Source organism: Chiloscyllium punctatum, chromosome 17 (genome assembly GCF_047496795.1).
Source record: "Chiloscyllium punctatum isolate Juve2018m chromosome 17, sChiPun1.3, whole genome shotgun sequence".
Lineage (NCBI taxonomy): Eukaryota > Metazoa > Chordata > Chondrichthyes > Orectolobiformes > Hemiscylliidae > Chiloscyllium > Chiloscyllium punctatum.
Window position 1 is genome coordinate 50822045 of NC_092755.1, and position 20937 is coordinate 50842981.

A 20937-nucleotide genomic window follows, 5' to 3' on the forward strand; every position below is an offset into this window, starting at 1 on the left:
TGAGAATTCAGTGAGCAACAACTTGTGACTGTATTGTACACAAGATTATCTTTGAGAAAAGCTGGATAGAGCTGAAATGATGAAAGAAGTGAAATTTCTGTGGACAGATATGGTTTTTGGCTTTTATATTTTTCATCGTTATTGTGATAGACATAACATGATGAAATACTGCCACTAAATGAGTTTCTACATTTTGAATCTTCTATTGGTCAAAGTGTGGCAAAAGTTGGGGAATGAATGTTTTGATTTGATAGTTACATTTGGAGTTCAGTTTTCACTGAGATAATTTTCTCGAATTGTGGAAAAGAACACTGACTTGCAATTAGATAGCATCCTTCACAAGCTCAGGATTTTTCAAAGCAGTTCACTGTCAATGATAATAATAAATAACATATACAGTTCTTCAGGCAGCACAGAAAAACAAGACCTGCAGGTATATGTGCACAAGTTGTTGAAGATAGCAAAGTAGGTTAGGAAAATGATTAAATAATGTTTTTGGGATTCTTTCGAAAGATGGCAGCCATATGAGGAAAACTATCTCCCATTTATAATCCAGCTGCATCATCTAGTGCCTGGAACCAGTCACCCTGTATGAGATTCAATTCTAAAATGAGTCCAACAAAATCTGACCTTGCTAATGGATGTGCAATGCACTGGTTCACTTAGTCCCAGTCTCAAATATCTGTACAAGGGAGAGCATTCTTGAGCACTACAGATCCGTTGTGCGGCTTGTCAATCTGGTGCCTGATCCATTTTACCTTTATCTTCTACTTCTCTTCACAGAACCCAGATCTTGCACAGCAGTATTTGGCAACAACAGTGAGTCTGGAACCAAACCCACTCCATTTAGCAATGCTAGGAGTTTTAGTGCAGTACTGTACAGACCAGAAAGATATCGCCACCATCAACAAGCATAAGGTATTTAACCTATCTTTGCTTTCCAGATTTTTAGAGAACTTTGCACTGTAATGTTTTGGATAAAATGGTTCTGCATTATGGAACCATTTTAATCATAGCTTACCCCTTATTAATAATGACTTAATCCTGCTGAACCAATGCGGGCAGAGAGGTCTCGACAGGAATACAAGCAGAAAGTGTTAAAAACATGTGTGAAGAAGTTATATTTGACAGAAAACACTAACTCTTTTCCTCAGCTGCTGCAGGTTACCTGAACTTTTTGTTTAGGATTTCCAGTATCTGCAGTATTTTGCTTTGATTTTAGGAACTTAAATGGATTTGAAGAGATTTTAATGATTGAGAGCTTTATAGGAACTGTAGAGCTCTGATTCTTCAGTTGATAATCAGTTAATTCTCAATTGACTTATCCCTTAATTCCATTAGCTTAATTTTTTTTAACTTTTAATCAATTTCACTTTAGTTTTCCTTTAGCACTCAAATAGATTTGGAGAGGAAAGAGTTTTAGACGTCCACTTGCTTTGTCTGAAGGAGTGCTTCATGACATTATTTCTGAATGAACAAGCTTGAACCTTTAAGTTAATGCACCATGCTCCAGAGGAAATGCTTTCTCTCAATCCACCATGCCAATTTAAAAAAACATTTATTGTAAATACCTCAATTAGATCATCTCTTAATATTCTGTGTTCAAGGGAGTGCAAGCGAGTGGTTGCACCTGGCCATCCTTAAATATCCATTCAGCTGCAGCATCATTCTGGTACATCTGAGCTGTAGTTTTCCCTAAGCTACACTGCATCCTGAAAATCACATCACAGATTGCATTCAAATGGCCCTCTTACGTCCAAGTATGTGTGGCCTGTCAAAAATTTGGCCGGTGCACTTAAGGAAATTGCCTGTACGTTGTTGCCTTCAAGGTAGGTATGTCATCTAGCACAGCGTGATGCAACTGGTGTGTCCCAAGGCATTTTGAACTTGAAGGGATGCCATTATACTGGTGCCACAGGTTCATCTTGTCTACATTGAGATAATTTCCAAATGATCGATGCATTATTCGATTTTCCTGGACAAAGGCTGACCGCTTCTCCTCTTAACTGTTTTACAGAATCAGATGTTAGATCTCTACATGAAGACGGTGCTGATGAGCAAGACCAAACCTCCAAAATATCTTCTGGTGAGCAGCAATTTAAAGTCATTTAGAAAGTTTACAAGAATTTAAATAAAATGAGCACATGGTTTCTATAGTCCTTGTTTTAAAAGAAAAACTGTGGACTGGTTCTTAGCAACGAGCAGTTTGGAACTGGGACCAAGTTACAGAGAAAGTAAAGTGTTCAGTTCTTCACCCACTCAGGAGTGGCCTCTCTGTTCTCTGCAGACAAAACTTACTGTAAACCCAAAGAAAACTGGTTATTTTTCCTGCAACAGTTGTTTTAAGTTGTGACTTTTGACTGATAAGTCAGAGACATTTTAGATGTGGACTGGTCACCTTTTGTCTCTTACCAATAAGTGAAAGCATCCACAGAAGGACTATTGAAACAACATGTTATCCAGCAGAAGAATCATAAGTGTCATTTCAACATCAGAACATGGGAAGAAAGACTATTGAACTGTCTTTCCAGTTTATCTCCTCTGACCAATAATCAATTTTTCCTGTGTTTTTGCCTGTGTGTGTAAGGTGGAGTTTTAATTGCTAGTGTTAAATGCTAACAGCTTCTAGTGCGTAGAATGCGTACAGTGTGGAAACAGTCCCTTCGGCCCAACAAGTCCAGATTGACCCTCCACACAGTAACCCACTCAGACCCATTCCCCTACCCTATGTTTTAGCCCTGACAAATGCACCTAACCTGCACATCCCTGAACACTGTGGGCAATTCAGCTTGGCCAATTTACCTAACCTGCAAATCTTTGGATTGTGGGAGGAAACTGGAACACCCAGAGGAAACCCATGCAGGCACTGGGAGAATGTACAAACTCCACACACAGTTGCCCAAGGCTGCAACCATAGCTAGGTTCCTGGTGCTGTGAGGCAGCAGTGCTAGCCGCTGTGCCGTCCAGCTTATAGCTGTTTACCCCAGCTAATTACTTTCATTAAATAGTAATCCTTGTTTACTTCACTTTGTATCGGTCTGGGTCTGAAAGTCAGGTAAATAGGGGATCTTTAGATATTTTATAACATTTTTTACTTTTGTGACGACTCCAGGAATGCCCGGATTCAACTTCCAGAGCACTATCTCAATGAGTCATAACACCATTCTCTGCCGTTCAGTTGTCCATTTAGGGTCTCTGTAGATACGTTGGTTGAAACTGCTGCTCTGGTCACGTAACAAAAGTAGAATCTTTCTACTTATTAGAAAGATTCACTGAGTCAGTTTGGGAATAGGATTAATTCCAAGGAATTCAATGTGGTGCTAGTTAAAATGTGGCCACATAACATAATGAAAGAAATATACATTTTGTCTCATTTAATGCTCAAATAATGAATGCTGGAGGTGCTTTCCTGTTTTGCTTTCACAGGAACGCTGTGAACCACTGCTTCGCCATGTGTCCCATGAAGAGTTCAAGAGCTCTCTGCTCCCTACTATGCATAAATCTATCCTGCGTAGCCCAGAGAATGTAATTGAAAGTAAGTGAGGTGCAAGTTGACCTGCATTGTTGATATTTTATGCTTCCAATCTTTCTCTTCTCTAGCTATAGTTATTGAGTATAATCAGTCCTCTGGTATCTCAGAAACTTTACTAGACCAGCCATGCAAATACTGGCTACAAGACCAGGTTGCAAGCTGGAAATTCTGAGTGTAATTCATCTGACTTGCTAAACTCTGGCCGTGTCTACAAAGCACAAGTCAGAAATGATCACCATTTGCCTGAATCACTGGAGTTCCAACTGCATCTAAGAATTTTGACACCATTCAAGAAAAAATATATACTTGGCTGGCACCCAACCCACCAACTTCAACATTCACAGTCTCTGGCGCCAGTGTATGGTGTGAACCATCTACAACATGCACTGCAGCAAATCATCAATAGCATGCCTCTAAATCTATAACCGTTACCACCTAAAAGGCTGAAAACGGACACATCAAGATACCACTGTCTGAAAGATTCCATGCAGCGGTCACACACTACAAAGTGGAAGTAGAATATGAGAGAAAGCGAGCTGCTAATCTGTTTCAACAATTAAATGGAGAAAGAGTAATTAAAACTAGTATTGATCCTGTAGCGAGCAAGTCCAGGCAACTGATATTGCAAAAACCAGGAAATCACGGAGGCTTTGAACAGGTAATCTGTGTCTGTCTTCACTGAGGAAATTTCCTAAAAAACATTAGAAAATCAAATGCTGAAAGAGTGGGTGGAATTTAAAATAATTGCCAGCACCAGGAATAAGGAGGTGGGAAGTATTAAGACCTAAAGCTGACGAGTTCCCAAGATTTGAATGGCCTGCACTGAAGGATCTCAAAAGAAATGCCTACAGACATTGTATTGACATTGGTTATACTCTTTCAGAATTCCTTCGATTTTACAATTGTTTCAACAAATCGAGAAGTTGTGAACACAACACCATTATTTAAGGAAAGAGAGAGAGGCAGAAAGCTAGGCTATGTTAGCCTAACATCAGTCATGATAAATTGCTGGAATCCATTTTAAGGGGGTTATAGCAGAATGCATTAAAGTCCTGCTGTATGCACGGCATGCATTTCTGGCAAATGCCGCAATGAATGGTTTTCACAAACAGCAAACACCATCCTCTGTGATTGTGCACACTTCTACTTCATGAATTTCTTTACCTATCCAAAGTTTAAAAGAGGAAAGATTAGATTCTCACTTGGCAAAAGTGGTGTACAGTAAGTATTACATGAATAAGCAAATTCATGAAGCGCATACATGCAAATGAGGACTTTACTGTATTTAGAGAATCATTGTGAGATTTGGAAGAGTCAATATTGTTCTATGGAAGGAAAACCATTAATTTTTGGAAGTGGGTTTAAGAGGTCTAGGATTATTGCCTGGAAGTTCTGTGAGTGGTGGTAGTGGTCAACATTGCTTCATTGGCTGTGATGCCTGAGGCTTTGACTCGACTGCTGAGTTACTTCAAGCTGCATCCCTGAGTAGGCTTTGGACCTGCTAGAAAAAGCACTAAGTAAATTTGTGGAAGCACCATAATAGTTTTGGGCAAACAGCTCCAGTCTCCATGGTTCTGGCATCTGATCCCATTCTTGTAAGAAGTTGTGCAGCAATGTGGGGGGGGCAAAAATTGGGGATCGAAAATTTAAATTTAAGGCATATTCAGTATGCATTAGGATTTGAGTTGAATAATTGGCTGCGGCCCGTATCAAAATATGCCATTACATCCATGGAAGATAGCTAACTTGGCATAGACCAGGAGTTAAAATTTCACATGTTGTTTGAAGTGATGCAGTGTCATGATGTTTTAAGTAACCCTTATAATGTAACAATCATGGCTGTGTTAATTGCACACTCCCCAGTGGTCAGAAGATTGTGAACCTAAACTCTAGGTTGATCTTCCAACGTAGTACCAAGGGGATGTTGTGTTGTCGGATATTCCTTATTTCAGAAATGTTAATGCTATGATGCTCCCTTATGATGATGCACAAAACCCCAAGGTATTATTTACTAAAGGTTAATCAGGGTGTGTTCCCTGATGTCTTGGCTCATATGTATCCTTCAGATATCACTTAATCAACAAAAACAGAGTATCTGTTTGTGGTCGCAATTTGTTTACCAGGAGCTTGCTGTGCGTAAATTGCTGTTGTCTTTCATACATAATCACAATGTGGTGTACTTTAAGTGTGAAACACTTTGGGACATCCTGCAGTTATGAAAGGTGGTATATAAATGCAAGTCTTTCTTTCACTTCTACACTGTTGCTGAAACTACTGCTGAGGGAAGTGATGGATTGAATTTTTCTTTGTTTGGCAATTACTGATTGACTTTTTTTTTCACAGCGATCTCCTACCTATTATCTTCAGTAACCCTTGACCTTAGCCAGTATGCAATGGACATTGCCAAAGGCCTTGCAAGTAAGTGTGAAATAGAGAGCTATGTAATGAGTTGTCCTCTCTTCTTATAATAATAAATGAAAAAATTGCATAGATTTTCAACATTGTTAAATTTAATTGTGATCTGTTTGTAATTATTTTGTATATTTCTGGATCATTGTCCAAATATTTTTTAAATCATAAAGGGATAAATTAATTAGACAAGCATTTTTTTTTAAATTATAGCATTGGATTGTTGCAGGAAATTTGTTTCAATTTGATTATCCCGGTTTACTACTTTCTTTTCCCTACCACAGGCCAATTGAAGTCTAACAATGCACAACTGATGGACGAGGCTGTTACAGCTTTACGTAACTTAACCCATCAATGCAGTGATCAGACGGCTGCTGAATCTCTTGTCAGACATCTCTTTGCCATTCTTGGGGGTACGTCTTTTGGAACAGAAATCCAGGAAATTTTGAATGTGTGCGCATTTTTATCTAGGCGTATGTGCCTGACAAGGGAAGTAACGCTTATGCTATTTATGTCACATTTGTCCCTTCTCATTCATTTTAATGTAAGACTAATTTTGGCTGTCTAATTTGACATGATAGTTAGGTGCTGCTGTAATAGCACAAAATTCCTTGCACCATTTATTGCCGCAAAAGGGTCATGTGATAACGGTGCTCTCAACATAACGTGCCTAAGGGCTCAGGTCCAGCTGAATTCTTTTCCAGTAAGATTTTCTGGCCTTACTGCTTCTGGGCTTGGGTTATCATTCACCTTATTTCTGTTGCTATCTGTGTTTGTTTTTCTCAGTTTTATCCCTTACTACCTTTTGTCTTGCAACACTGTACAAGACTTTCAATCCTGATTCTCAATTCTGCCTATATCTTTCTCCATTTATTTTCTTAAACATCCAAATCTGTGGTACTTTATTTTATCATATGTTTCATCGAACTCCTTTCGAGTTCACTTTTTGATTCCTGCCATTTTCAAACCCAGTCACCACCTTGTTTTTGCAAGTCCTGTTCTTGTTTTATTTTAAACTCTGTCATGCAGTTTCCCATGGTGTCTCTTTTTTTAAATGCAAGTTGCTCGTTTTTGCCTTTTTTTTGCCCTCCCATTTCTTTCCTTTAGTCTCTACTTATTCTGCATTTTTGAAGACCTTTTCCTTTCTTCTTTTTGCTATAATATTTCTTGTCTACTATTCCTTCTAATGTTGTCTTTGATATTTTGACTCCAGTGTGTGGGTTATTTCACTGTTTTCTGCACACTAACACCATTTTAAAATTTTGTACATCCCCAATTTGTCATTATTCCAATACTCTTGCAATTTTTTTTAAAAATCAACTTCAACGACGGCTGCCCCTCCACTTCATGACCATACACAACATGCAGAACCATATCATTCCACCCTCAGTATTTTCCCTAACACGGCCCTGATAATTCCTCACTTTCTCGATGCACTTCATTACACAACTTCTTATTCAAAGTTGTCTGTGCCCATGAAGTATATTATGTTACCAGTGGTAATGAATGTCACTGTGTATCTGCTTGCGTACAAAATGTATCCTGTGTTTGCAGGTAGTGAAAGAAGAATTTTTTGGATAGAGTATTTCCAGATATCTTCAGTTTTCTATTCTGTGTGAGGGCATTTGGCGAGAAACTTGTAATTCGGCACTCAGAGAAGACACACAAGCATTCTATATCTTGAATGTATGATGTAACAACTGGGTGAGATCATGCCTGCGCCTCAGGTGGATGTGAAAGATTCTAATGTAATATGTGGAGAGGAGCAAGAGAATTATTTTGGTGTCTTGAATACAATCTCAAACAGTTTGCATGTTCATTCATCACATTGCTGGCTGTGGTATTGTTTGTACAATTGGCTGCTGCATTTTCTGACATTAGAGCCATGATTACATTTCAAAAATAGTTTATTCTTCACTAATTACCTTGGGCCTCTGGGTTGTTAAATGCCTTCTATAAATGTATATTTATTGAACAGATACTTGGTAATGGCTGCTAACTTCTCACTGTCATTTATATTTTCCTCTAGGTTCTGAGGGCAAGCTGACTGCTGTATCACAGAAGATAAGTGTGCTGTCAGGTTGGTGATTTAAATCACTTGAAATAAAATTGAAGAAAACCAGAAACCTGTGCATACAGTTTCTAGTAATTGTAGAAGAAAATGGACATATTGCTGAGACGTTGTTTCCTGAATTGGAGTGTTTTTGTGCATAACTACATAGAAGTCAAATAGAGTAGTTCAGAATTCTGTTGCACTGAGAGTACAGAGCAAATTTTTATCCAAGGTTCTTTCACAAATTAGTTTGAGTTCAACTTACCTCTGCAGGCAATGCTTTCTGTCAACACCAAGGAGGCACTAATGTGAGTGCTGTGGTCTACCTTTCGAAGTCTCAGCCTGCTGAGTACTAACAATGAAATGCTGGCAAATCTGTCAGTAACCTGAATTGTTAGTTTAGTTTTAAGATGTTATTCTTCCTGTTAACATTTTGTAAAAACTTTGCATAATTTATTCAAGCCTTTTGTTTAATTGTTATATTATTTTAGAACTCATTATGAGCGTTTGAGAAAGAGAGAGGAGATGATGTAGTGGTCTTGTTTCTCGTAACCCAGAAGGCCAAGTAATGCTCTGTGGATCAGGGTTCAGCAGGTGGTGTAATTTGAATTCTAAAGCAAGTCTGGGATTAAAAGTCTAATGATGACCATGGAACCATTGTCAATCCATCTAGTTTACTTAATGTCTTTTGGGGAAAGAAATTTGTTGTTGTTACCTGTCCTGAAAGTGATTTCAGGTTCATAGCAATATGGTTGGTCTTCACTGTCCTCTGAAATGGCCTAGAATCCAGCACTAAAAAGTCTCAACAACAGACAGATCACCTGGCATTGTCCCAGTACCAGAAACAACAATAGCCAATTCAGCCTAGTCAACCCTGCAAAGTCCTCCTCACCTGGGGACTAATGTCAAAATTGTAGCTATCTCGTAGACTGACATCATCATACTATACAGTTGTACCTTTTAGGTAGTACTTGTGACAGCACCACCACCATCCCTGGGCATGTCCCGTCCCATCAGCAGGACGAACCATCAGAGGTGATGGCACAGTGGTATAAAGTGGGAAGGAGTTGGGAGTCCTCAATGTTGACTCTGGACCACATGAAGTCTCATGGTATTAGGTGAAACATGGGCAAGGAATCTTCTTGCTGATTTCCCTCCACCCTGGATGATATTTATGTTGAACACTATTTGGAGGAGGAAATGAAGGTTCCAAAGGCATACATCCATACTCTGGATGGAGGCTACATCACCAGGTGTGACTTAGCAGCATTACTTTTGACCAAACTGGTTGAGTTCTAAAAGACATGGCTGCTGAACTGGGTACGTAGCAGCAGTGATGGAACCAACATGAGAGGGAGAGAAATATTACTTAACCTCATCCTCCCCAGTCTACCTGCCACAAGTGCATCTGTATCAGTAGGAGTTATTACTGCACAGATCTTGTGAAGACTAAGTTCAGTCTTCACACAGTGGCTGTTGTCCGTCATGCATAGCACTACCACTGCTAAATGGGATAGATTTCAATCAGATCCAGCAATTCAAGACTGGGCATCCATGAGATGCTGTGGACCATCATCAGTAGAATTGGACTCAATCACAATTTGTAACATGATGCCTAGCATATCTCACATTCTGCCATTGCCATCAACATGGGATTATCCCTGGTTCAATATAGTGTGCAGAAGGACAGGCCAGGAGAAGTTGCAATTTGGCAGTTTGCATACCAAGCAGCATAAGCAGTAAATGATAGACATGGTTGAGCAATTCCACAACTGACCAATTAGATCAGAACAAAAAACAAATTGCTGGAAAAGCTCAATTGGTCTGATAGCATCGATGGAGAGAAATCAGAGTTGACATTTCAGGTCAAGTGACCCTTCCTCAGAATCGAAGCTCTGCAGTCTTGATGTATCCACATCAGGATGGAGATGGGCATTTAAATAACTCACTGGAGGAAGAGGCTGTATAAATTTCCCCACCTTCAATGCTGGAGGAGCCCGGCATGTCAGTGCAAAAGAAAAGGCATCCATCTTCAACCTGAAATGCTGAGTGAATCTTGGCCTCCTCCAGAAATCAATAGCATCATAGATGTAGGACTATCGCTCCATGTGAAATCAAGAAATGATTAAAGGTATTGACAACAGGAAAGGCCTTGGGCCTTGACATCATTCTGACAAAATGCTACTGAAGGCTTGTGCTCCAAAATTTGTCACACCCCTAGCCAAGTTGTTCCATTACAGCTACAGCAGTGGCGACATCTCGGCGATGCAGATAATTATCCACACAAAGCAGAGCAAATCCAACTACCACCCCATCAGTCCCCTCTCAATCATAAGTAAAGTGATGGAACTGGGTGGCAACAGTGCTATAAAACAGCACTTACTTAACAATAATCTATTCACTGACAGTTTACTTCACTCCTGACCCCATTCCAGCTTTGGTTCAAAGCAGTTAAAGAGCTGAACTCCAGAGGTGCGATCAAGGCTACGGAGGTGGCATGGTGGCTCAGTGGTTAGCACTGCTATCTCACAGTGCCACGGACACTCTGGTTCGATTCCAGCCTCGGGCGACTATGCAAACTCCACACAGACATTCTCCCTGTGTCTGTGTGGGTTTCCTCTGGGTGCTCTGATTTCCACCCACAGTCCAAAGATGTGCAGGTCAGGTGAATTGGCTGTGCTAAATTGCCCATGGTGTTCAGGAACGTGTAGGTTACGTGCCTTAGTTGGGGGGAAATGTAGAATAATAGGGTAGGGGAATGGGTCTGGGTGGGATACTCTTCAGAGGGCCATTGTGGACTTGTTGGGCTGAAGGGTCTCTTCCCACACTGTAGAGATACTATGATTCTAAGGCCAGATTTGACTAAGTGTGACAACAAAGAGTCCTAGCAAAATTGGAATCCGTGAGAATTAGTGAGGAAGCTCTTTGTTGGTTTGAATCATACTGAGCTCAAAGGAAGCTGGTTATTGTTGTTGTTGGAAGCCATTTTCCTCAGCTCCAGAACATCTCAGTAGGGAGTTCCTCAGGGTGTCCTAGTCTCAACCATCTTCAGCTACTCCATCAATAACCTTCCCTTCATCATAAGATCAGGATGGGGATGGTTGCACATGATTGCACAGTGTTCAGGACCATTCATGACCTTCAAGTACTGAAGCAGTTCAGATTCAAATGCAATAAGACCTGGGCAAAATTTAGGCTTGGCTGTCATATGGCAAGTATCATTTGTGTGCACAATGCTGGGCATTGGCCACCTGCAACAAATATTCTAATCATTGATCCTTGACATTCAGTGGCATTGCCTTTGCTGAATTCACCCACTATCAACATCCTGGATACTGCATTGACCAGAAACTGAACTGGACTCACCATATAAATATTGGCTGCAAGAGCAGGTCATAGTGTAGGATCCCTGCAGCGAATAACTTACTCTTGAATTCCAAATGCCTATCCATCATCTAAGGCATAAATCAGGAATGTGATGGAATTCTCCTCCTTTGCTTGGATGAGTGCAACTCCAACACAAGAAATTTGACACCATCTATAGCAAAGCAGCACTTAATTCCCTCCACTGCTGATGCTCAGTGGCAGCAACCATTACAAGATGTAATGCAGAAATTTACCAAAGTTTCTTTGAGAGCTCCTTCCCAACACACACACACACACACACACACCACCCCCACCCCCCACGCTTCCATCTAGACGGTCAAGGACAGCAGATGCATTGGAAACCACCACCTGTATGTTCCCTCCAAGCCACTTAATGTTCTGGTTTGGAAATATAAAACCGTTCTTTCAGTATCACTGGATCAAAATTCGGGAACTCCCTCCCTAATAATATGTTGTGAGTGCCTGCACGCACATGGACTGCAGTGGTTCAAAAAAAGAAGCTCACTGCCACCTCCTTAGGGTATTTCAGGATGGGCAGTAAATGCTGGTTCAGCCACTGAAGCTCACATCACATGAAGGTATACACTTATAAATAAAATTGTTTGATCCAAAGAGCCTTTATAATGTAAATGCTGCTGTCAGCTGAGAACTCCCTGCCTTTGTGCATGGACTTCCAGTATCCCCTGTTGCAATCCACAGTTGCTTTTGAATCTCTTAACATTTTTTTCAGAATGATATGCTCCTTAGGGGCCTTAACATATAGGATGTTGAATATAAAGGCAGCAGATATTGTGCTCTTAACACAAATGTTTTGTCTAAAAATGTATGTTAGGTGTTGTATATTCCATGTATTGTCAGAATGTGTAGAGTTGTGTTCATTAAACGTTGTTCTTCTGCACAGGCATTGGAAGCTGCAGTCACCATACAGTCGGTGGTATTTCAAGTCAAACCCTGAGTGGTACAGTCGCTGAGCTCTTCATCCCCTTCCTGCAACAAGAAGGTGAGTGGCTTCAGTTCTCTAAATCTCAAATGCTGTTATAAATTTGGCAAAATAATTTTTGCATCCTTTTTACTTGCAAGAACAGTTTGGGATAAAAGAATGCCTCAGCTCACCCCTCTGATGTCCTAAAACTAGTAGCTCAGAGTCCAACTTAAGTTTGAATGCATCAGTATTTTCCTCCATTCTTATCTGTTGCATATTATTCCGTAGTGTGTTGCTCATTATTTCATATACAGAGGAACTTCGATTATCTGAAGGACACAGGTGGGGAATATTTCGTTCCGTTGCTCAAATTCCGGATAATCAAATGCTGGATACCATAGTTTAGCCAAGCATCAGCACCTTGAAATCTTGCCAGATATTCCGATATTTGGTTAATCGAGGTTCCTCTGTCAATACTTTCTTGCGCAAAGATCTGCTTGAGGTGCCTAAGCTGAAAAATGGAGAGGCTGAATAGAAAGAGAAATTATTCCTTCTGTAATAAGAACCCCTGAACTATCGGTCACCTTTATAATTATAGCCAGGCTGTTCAGGAGTAAAATCAGCAAACACTCCACATCAGGAGTACTGGATATGTCAGGAGAAGAACTCACTCGCCCAAAGTGAGGTTGAGGCTGGTGGTTTGGGAGAAACCACTGAAAATCTCAAAAATGAGGTCTGTTTGTTGGGTTAGATTATTGAGGAGTATGCAGATCAATCATGGTCAAACAGTGTAATGGAAGAAGCTTGAGAGACTGAATAGAAACAGGTGGCTATGTTTTTTTACATTTCTTCCTCAATAATTTAAAGTTATTTCCTCTGGTGCTATGCGTTTGACTTCCAAACAATGTTCTATTTTTATCTTGGTGATGAATCATGTCATTATCTGAAGTACTTTGGTTTGATTGTGATTCTTTAGATTTTGTGGCTCGTGGCTTGTTTAATTATTCCCAACAGTTCCTCACCTTGTAATTTGGGGTGAATTATGTTTTTATTCTTTTGACACTGTACAATCCACATGTGTCCTTTCTGCAGTGTGATGTGACCAACATTAAGCTGAATGCTTTGTATGTGTGATTTTGCAATGCATTGATCATAAATGTGTTGGCCAAGAACTTTCTCCACAAAAGAAATCTGCAGATAATCATAATCCACGCTCCTTATCACATACAGCATTAGAACATGAAGGTATTTGTAGTAAATAGTCAACTCTTAAGGCATGCGCTTCTACTGTAGTTTGCCCCACTGTGAAGATAGGATTGGGGCTTGAAAGAAACTAGAAGTAAAGGGAGAGAATCCAATATGGACAACAAAGTGCCCAGTGGTAGTTGGTACAGAAGAATTCATAAACTGTTCCTGTTGACGAAGTTATATTTCTCTGCAAATCAAAAGAGTCAAAGAAACGATAAAGTATCAAACGATATATTTTCAATTCTAAACATAATGTGATTACATTTCTTGGTTTGTGTCTCTCTCTAGTGACCATTCTGCATAAGCATACATTGCTGCAGTAGTTTCTCGTCATGTATCTTGGGTTTCATCAGTGGAGCAGCGTAGAATTCAAGAAATAAATTTGAGATCCTCTCTGTCTGTCTGCCATGCTTTTCTACTGCCTTGACTTATTGAAAAGGGATTTTTTTAAAAATGGAAGACTCCACTCTAACTCCCTTGGGTGACTGACGCGTGAGAAGCAAGTAGGATAGGAGTGTGATTTCAAACTGAAAAATGTATAGGGCTGATGTCAGGAATCTCGCCTTGAATATTTTAAACTTTAGAATGGGTATTTTTATTGGATAGTGAAGTTCAAAGCCTTGGAGTCATTTCAGGAATGTTGAATAGACTTTGCAACTGTTATAGATTTTCTAAGTGTAGGAGAGTCTATCTAATGTATCTGAGCTTATATTTACAACATGGTCTATGTTTTCCTGAAGTTCATGAGGGCACTTTGCTTCATGCCATCTCCATCCTTGCACTCTGGTGCAGCAAGTTCACAACTGAGATTCCCAAGAAACTGATAGAATGGTTCAAGAAGGCTTTCACTCTGAAAACCTCAACGTCTGCCATCAGACACGCTTACCTGCAATGTATGCTAGTCTCATTCCGTGGTGAGTATAGTTGCATAAAAAAATCTTTTTGTTTGCATCTGTTGGTGCCACTTGATGTCTCCTGATAATGTGATGGTTGGAAATCCTTTTCTGGGTTCAGTAGTCGAGTCTAAAGTGATTTTGTGCTCAACAATTATATTGTCTGTATGGTCTTTATAATCTTTGGCATAGCCTGCACTGCCAGCATTTGCTGCCCTTCACAAATTGCCATTGAACTAAGTCATTTGCTTGGTCATTTCAGAAAGCAGTTAAGAGTCAGTCACATTGCTGTGGGTATGGAGTTTCCTTTCCTAAGTGACATGAAAGAACTTGATGGATTTTTTTTTACAGCAAGTGATGATGTGCTACCCTCTGTACAGTTGCTTGTGGCTGTAGAAATCGTTCTCTATTTTCACATCAACAGGCACTAAGGAGGACGTTATAAACTCGATTCTCTAGCCTCAACCAGAGCCTGACAGCACTTAATGAGGCTCTGAGCTTAAATACACTTAACTGAGATACACTGCCAAGTAATAGCATGGAGAGCCCTGCAGAATCTGGAAACCAGTTCCGAAAACCAGGCTTCAGTGACCAGAGTGGACCAATGACCCAATCCCCTTCTGGATGAGAATTATAGCTTCCTTAGCTCCATCTGTACTGTGGAGAGATGGTGACTAGTAGTAATAGTACTGGACTGATAATCCAGAGGCCCAGGCTAATGCCCCAGGGGCATGGGTTCAAATTCTACCACGCCAGTTGCTGGAATTTAAATTTGAGTAGTAAAATCTCAAAGGCGAGTGGTCGTATTGATGACCATAGAACTTGTGGGAAAACAAACCTATCTGGCAATCTTTACTATGTGAGTCAAGGTCCACGGCAATGTGGTTGATTCTTAACTGCCCCCTAAAATGGCCCAAGAAGTAGTTAAGTTCAAGAACTTTTATGGATGAACAGAAATGCTGACCTTGCTAGTGATGCCAAAAAAAATCTTTATTTAATGCGGCACAAATGGTGCAGGTTGCTGTAACACTGCTTCCCAAATCGCTCAATTGTGTGAATATGGTACAAGTTTTAACACGTTAAGGTGGAATATAGAATCTCAGGCTTTCCACTGACCCTTCAGACAGAACATATAGTTGAAGCACAGGTTACTGTACTCATTAATGAGCAGTTATCAATTTCATAACTTGGAACTTTAATGAACTTTCTAACTTAGGATAGCATTTGTTTCTATCTCTTGTTGCCCTAATAGTTGTATGCCTTTTTGTTTGTAGCTTTATTACATTTGTATAACATCTTTTTCGACCTTTTATCAATATCCACTGAAATACTTTTGAAACATAGCCAATGTTCTAGCCAATGTGTGCACCCTAAACATTCAGACAGCAAAATGAAATTTCCGAGCTGTTTTTGTAATGTAGATTAAGGAATAAATATTGATCGGGATACCAGGACTAACAATCCTGCTGTTCAAAATAGTGTTGTGAAGGCATTAGTATCCACTTGTGAAAGAAGTAGGGCCTTTGTTTAACGTCTTACGTAAAATATGACAGTACCATCCATGCCGCCCTCCTCATGCTACATTGAAGCCTCGATTTTAATATCAAAACTTGGAGTGGGACCTGAATCCGACAATCATTGAGAAGCAAGCGAGAGTGCTGCCAACTGAGCCATTATAGGCATGCAACTTGAGTTTCTTGCTAAGCTACTGAAAGGGAAGTGTCAAGTCACATTAATGTGGGTGTGGTATATGTCAGACCAGGTATGAATGGCAGGTCTTGTTCCAAGTTCATTTTTATGACAAGCCTAAAACATTCAAAGTACTTTTTTCTTTTGATTTCTAGGTTTGTAAACTGAATTTAAGTCCTTAAGGATTTCTATGTTCATTTTCTGTGTTACTATTTTAGGACTCTGAATTACTAATCAAGTAAATAACAGTTATGCCCTCTTAAAAGTGAAAAAGATATCAAGATTGCCAAGTACTTTACTCCTGCAAAAATGTGATGGAAGAAACTATCACAATTGGATAGGCCTCTTGCCTTAAGCTGGCATTGTTTAGCATTTTATAAAAATGTTGGTGCATAATCTTCAATGTAGCCATATTACTATATGGATAACAAATTATTCACCAAACCTTTTTGTTTGCTGCTTCAGTCTTTCTTACTGCACTCAAGTGTGCACAATAATGCTACACTTAATATTCCTCTGGCCTATGAAGTGATCATGATTATTTAGTTCCATCAAAATCTTTGGAAGACATTGATTTTCACATGTTGGTGCAAATAAGGGAAGAAGGAATCAACAGCCTTTCAAAGACACCAAGTTCCTAGAGATTTGTTCTCAATGGTTCTCAAGCTGTTTTGTTTGAGCATAACAATTCAACTTCATTTAAAAGTTGAAGTCACAAAGGTGTACATGGTTTAGTAATATTTCTCATTATGGTGCATTTATGTGTGTGCCTTCTGTTGGTTTGGATTGTTTTCTTAAACATGTTATTTTCACTGATCTCCTGCACTGTCTGATAGTTCTTTAAAAAAATAAAATAAGCAACTGCATTCTCATTCACGGTTGAGTGATCATCTTTTCACCCAATCAGGCGACACTTTACTTCAAGCGTTAGAACTGTTGCCGCTGTTCCTGCAGACTGTCGAAAAGGTGCCCTCACAGAGTACCCAAATTCCCATCGTAGCAGAAGGTGTTGCAGCTGCTGTTCTGATCTGCAGACTATCTTTAGTGGACACAGCAGTTGGTAAGAAGATTCCTCATCTTTGGCACCACAAGAACTGAATTTAGCATTCTAGCCTTTTTCTGTACAGGTGGTTTATTTTGGATACAATTCATATTGAACAAAGAATTTACATTTATGTAGCAATTTCACAGCTCCACCATGTTCTAAAATGATTTAGTCAATATTATTTTTTGAAGTGTAGTCACTGTTTAAATGTAGAGATACACAGCATCTTTCAGAAACAGAACTGATAGAAATCAATTTGTATGATGTTGGTTGAACCATAAATGTTGACCAGAGCATTGGCAGAGTTCCCATGCTTTTCTTCATGTTGTGCTACATATTTTATTTGCATATTTCCAAGAGAGTAGTTGCAGCCTCCCTTAATACTGCAATGATGAAGAGTCAAATTTAGATTAGATTAGATTAGATTACTTAGTGTGGAAATAGGCCCTTCGGCCCAACAAGTCCACACCGACCCACCGAAGCGCAACCCACCCATTCCCCTACATTTACCCCTTTACCTAACACTATAGGCAATTTAGCATGGCCAATTCACCTGGCCTGCACATCTTTGGACTGTGGGAGGAAACCGGAGCACCCCCACGCAGACACGGGGAGAACGTGCAAACTCCACACAGTCAGTCACCTGAGTCGGGAATTGAACCTGGGTCTCTAGCACTGTTGCCTCACAGCACCAACCATTGCCACCGTGCTGCCCACACCACTGAGGGAGTGGAATCCATTGATGTGACTACGTATGTTTGGTCTTTTGTGCAACAACTGTGTTTGTGTCACCACCTCAGGAGTTTTTTTGTTCAGTAGCATGTCCACTTCTGTTTCTGTAACACACTTAAGTGCCCATAATGGTCAAAGAATCAACGATCAAGCAAAGAGAGAAGATTAACACTGGGGCTACTGAAACCAAATTTTATTGTAAAATAGAAAAGGGACCTTAACAATCCACTCCACTGGATGTTGGGTATCTTTAAATCAGCACTTCATTTGTCAGGATAATGTAATTGAAGACAATTGTAGAAGAACATCGCTTTAAGCTGGAAGTTATTTATGCTGTGTTAACTTTACTTCCAGAGTCCAAGTTGACAACTTTCTGGCCGTTAGTTCTAGATGAGAAGAAACAATTTTTTGCCTCTGAAAAGTTCCTTTCCCTTGCTTCTGAGGATGGTGAGTGCCTGTAATTTATGATGAGCAATGTTTAGTTACTTGCACTGTCCTGTTAGTTCTGAACAGTATTAATATTTTGCTGTTTGTGCCAATTAAATGAGTAGTCAGATCCACCATGGTAGCATCTCCTCAGTAATCCATTGTGATGCCACAATGGAACCAACATGTGTTCAAGTGAATTGAGAAGAGCTGTACCCATCCCCTTCTCTCTCTCTCTCTCTCTGTCTGAATCCAGCAAAATGACACATTGCAAAACTACTCAGATACGCAAGCTGAAAGACAGTTGCAGAAACTATAACTTAATATAACAGGGTGGTTTTGCACAGCCCAACATATTTCTTAGTTATGAAGGAGCCATATTCATATTTCTGTTTAACCAGCAGTCCAAACACATGAAAATAACAATAACAACTTGCATTTGTATTGTTGCAAATCATACTGAGTTAATTGATAGTGTCACCACACAGGGGTACAGTTTATTACTGGGAGATTGCCTGTGTAATCAGGGTGAAATAGTTTGCATGCTGTTTTAAAAGCTTGTAGAGTTGTCATGCAATCAAATTGTTTTATTTATGGGTAGGTTGGGCATTAATGGAGTGTTGAAGTTCTTGTAACTGGTTGACATGAAGTAAGAATTGGAAGGTGTTGTTGAACTTCTGCAAGAGTAGAAGCTGGTAAATATAGGAGCGTATGTTCAAACTGACACTGAATAGTCCCAACAGTCTAACATAAAATCATTCAAAGCTATTCTAATAGGCATGTTGATGGAGTATCGCTTCTATAATAGTAATTTAGTTAGAGAACTAATGAGTTTAAAAAGTGGTTTTTACCTGATTTGCTGTCTTTGAGAATGTCACATCAACCAGGCACTCTTCGACCTTTAGACTTCCAAAACATATGTCCATATGATGTTTCTGATCAGGTAAAAAAACTACAGTGCATTTGGGATAGACAGTGAATTTGAGACTAGAAAATAAATCACTACGGTATGATGACTGAAATCAGTGATGAGAAATGTAATGAAACTAATGGCAGGTAACGGGCAAACTCTCAATGGGCAACTCCTACGGGGTGCACACAAGGTATTTAACAGATAGTATCCACATTTGGCTCATATTGGAGCTCATCAGCTCCTGCAGCTTTAATCTAGAAACACTATGTTAATTTACAAGGAATTAATTGTGAGCATTCCTTTTCAGAAAAATTAAATTTGTTTTCAACTCCTTGCAGCTCCTATCTTCCCTTTGAGACCTTTCTTTGTACCCCTTTTGTTTCCCTGTTTTGACTGCCTCAAACAACATAATGAGGTAAACCTTTCTTCAATGGTATAAGTAATGTGCAAATTGAAGTACGCCAAAGTACTCTCTGAAATTAGAGCTACATATTTTATATGCATATTTCCAAGAGAGTAGTTGCAGCCTAAATGAAACATACAAATGTGTGAATTAAGAGCAGACCATTTAACCCCTCATCCCTACTCTGCCATTCAAAAAGATCAGGGCTGATCAGATTGTAACTTCAAAACTGAATTCTGCCTACCCCAATAATCTTTGAACTCTTGCTTTATAAGAATCTTTCTATTTTTGCCTTAAAATTGTTCAAGGATTCTACCTCCACTATCTTTTCGCCTAATCTCCGATTTTTAAGCAGTGATTCCCAGTTTGTGAGAAGATTTGTAGCTCGGGTGCTCATTGTTGTGGTTCTGTTCGCCGAGCTGGGAGTTCGTATTGCAGACGTTTCGTCCCCTGTCTAGGTGACATCCTCAGTGCTTGGGAGCCTCCTGTGAAGTGCTTCTGTGATCTTTCCTCCTGCATTTGTAGTGGTTTGAATCTGCCACTTCCGGTTGTCAGTTCCAGCTTTCCATTGCAGTGGTCGGTATATTGGGTCCAGGTCGATGTGCTTATTGATTGAATCTGTGGATCCACGCATCAAACATAGAACATTACAGCACAGTACAGGCCCTTAGGCCCTCGATGTTGCGCCGACCTATCATACCAATCTAAAGCCCATCTAAACTACACTATTCCATGTATGTCCATATGCTTGTCCAATGACGACTTAAATGTACTTAAAAGTTGGCGAATCTACTACCGTTGCAGGCAAAGCATTCCATACCCTTACTACTCTCTGAGTAAATAAACTACCTCTGACATCTGTCCAATATCTATGACCCCTCAATTTAAAACTATGCTCCCTCATGCTTGCCATCACCATACTTTGAAAAAGACTCTCCCTGTCCACCCTTTTAAAAAAAAGGCTCTCCATGTTCACCCTGGACTGTGGGAAGAAACCGGAGGACCTGAGGAAACCCACGCAGACACGGGGACAGTGTGCAAACTCCACACAGGCAGTCACCCAAGGCTGGAATTGAACCTGGGACCCTGGTGCTGTGAGGCAGCAGTACTAACCACTGAGCCGCTGTGCCAATCTTGTATGTTTCCATGAATTTGTACCTTGCTCTTCTGAATGCCACTCGATACAGGCCCAGCCTGTCTAACCTTTTTCTCATAAACCAACCAACCCATTCCAAGTATGTATCTAGAAAGCTCCTCTGAACTGCTTCCAATGTATTTATCTCAT

At 39.9% G+C, this 20937-nt stretch overlaps 1 protein-coding gene across 2 annotated transcripts in view; it reads left to right on the forward strand.

Annotated features, from left to right (window-relative positions):
* The window catches only part of gcn1 (GCN1 activator of EIF2AK4), a 127134-nt gene that overhangs the window by 20530 nt on the left and 85667 nt on the right, over positions 1-20937 (forward strand). For both annotated transcript variants that reach the window (XM_072587104.1, XM_072587105.1), the window contains 10 exons: positions 784-918; positions 2018-2086; positions 3427-3535; positions 5876-5950; positions 6226-6354; positions 7971-8021; positions 12283-12381; positions 14292-14465; positions 17041-17193; positions 18265-18357. In XM_072587104.1, coding sequence (XP_072443205.1) covers positions 784-918; positions 2018-2086; positions 3427-3535; positions 5876-5950; positions 6226-6354; positions 7971-8021; positions 12283-12381; positions 14292-14465; positions 17041-17193; positions 18265-18357 — 1087 coding nt within the window. The remainder of the gene's footprint in view (positions 1-783; positions 919-2017; positions 2087-3426; positions 3536-5875; positions 5951-6225; positions 6355-7970; positions 8022-12282; positions 12382-14291; positions 14466-17040; positions 17194-18264; positions 18358-20937) is intronic.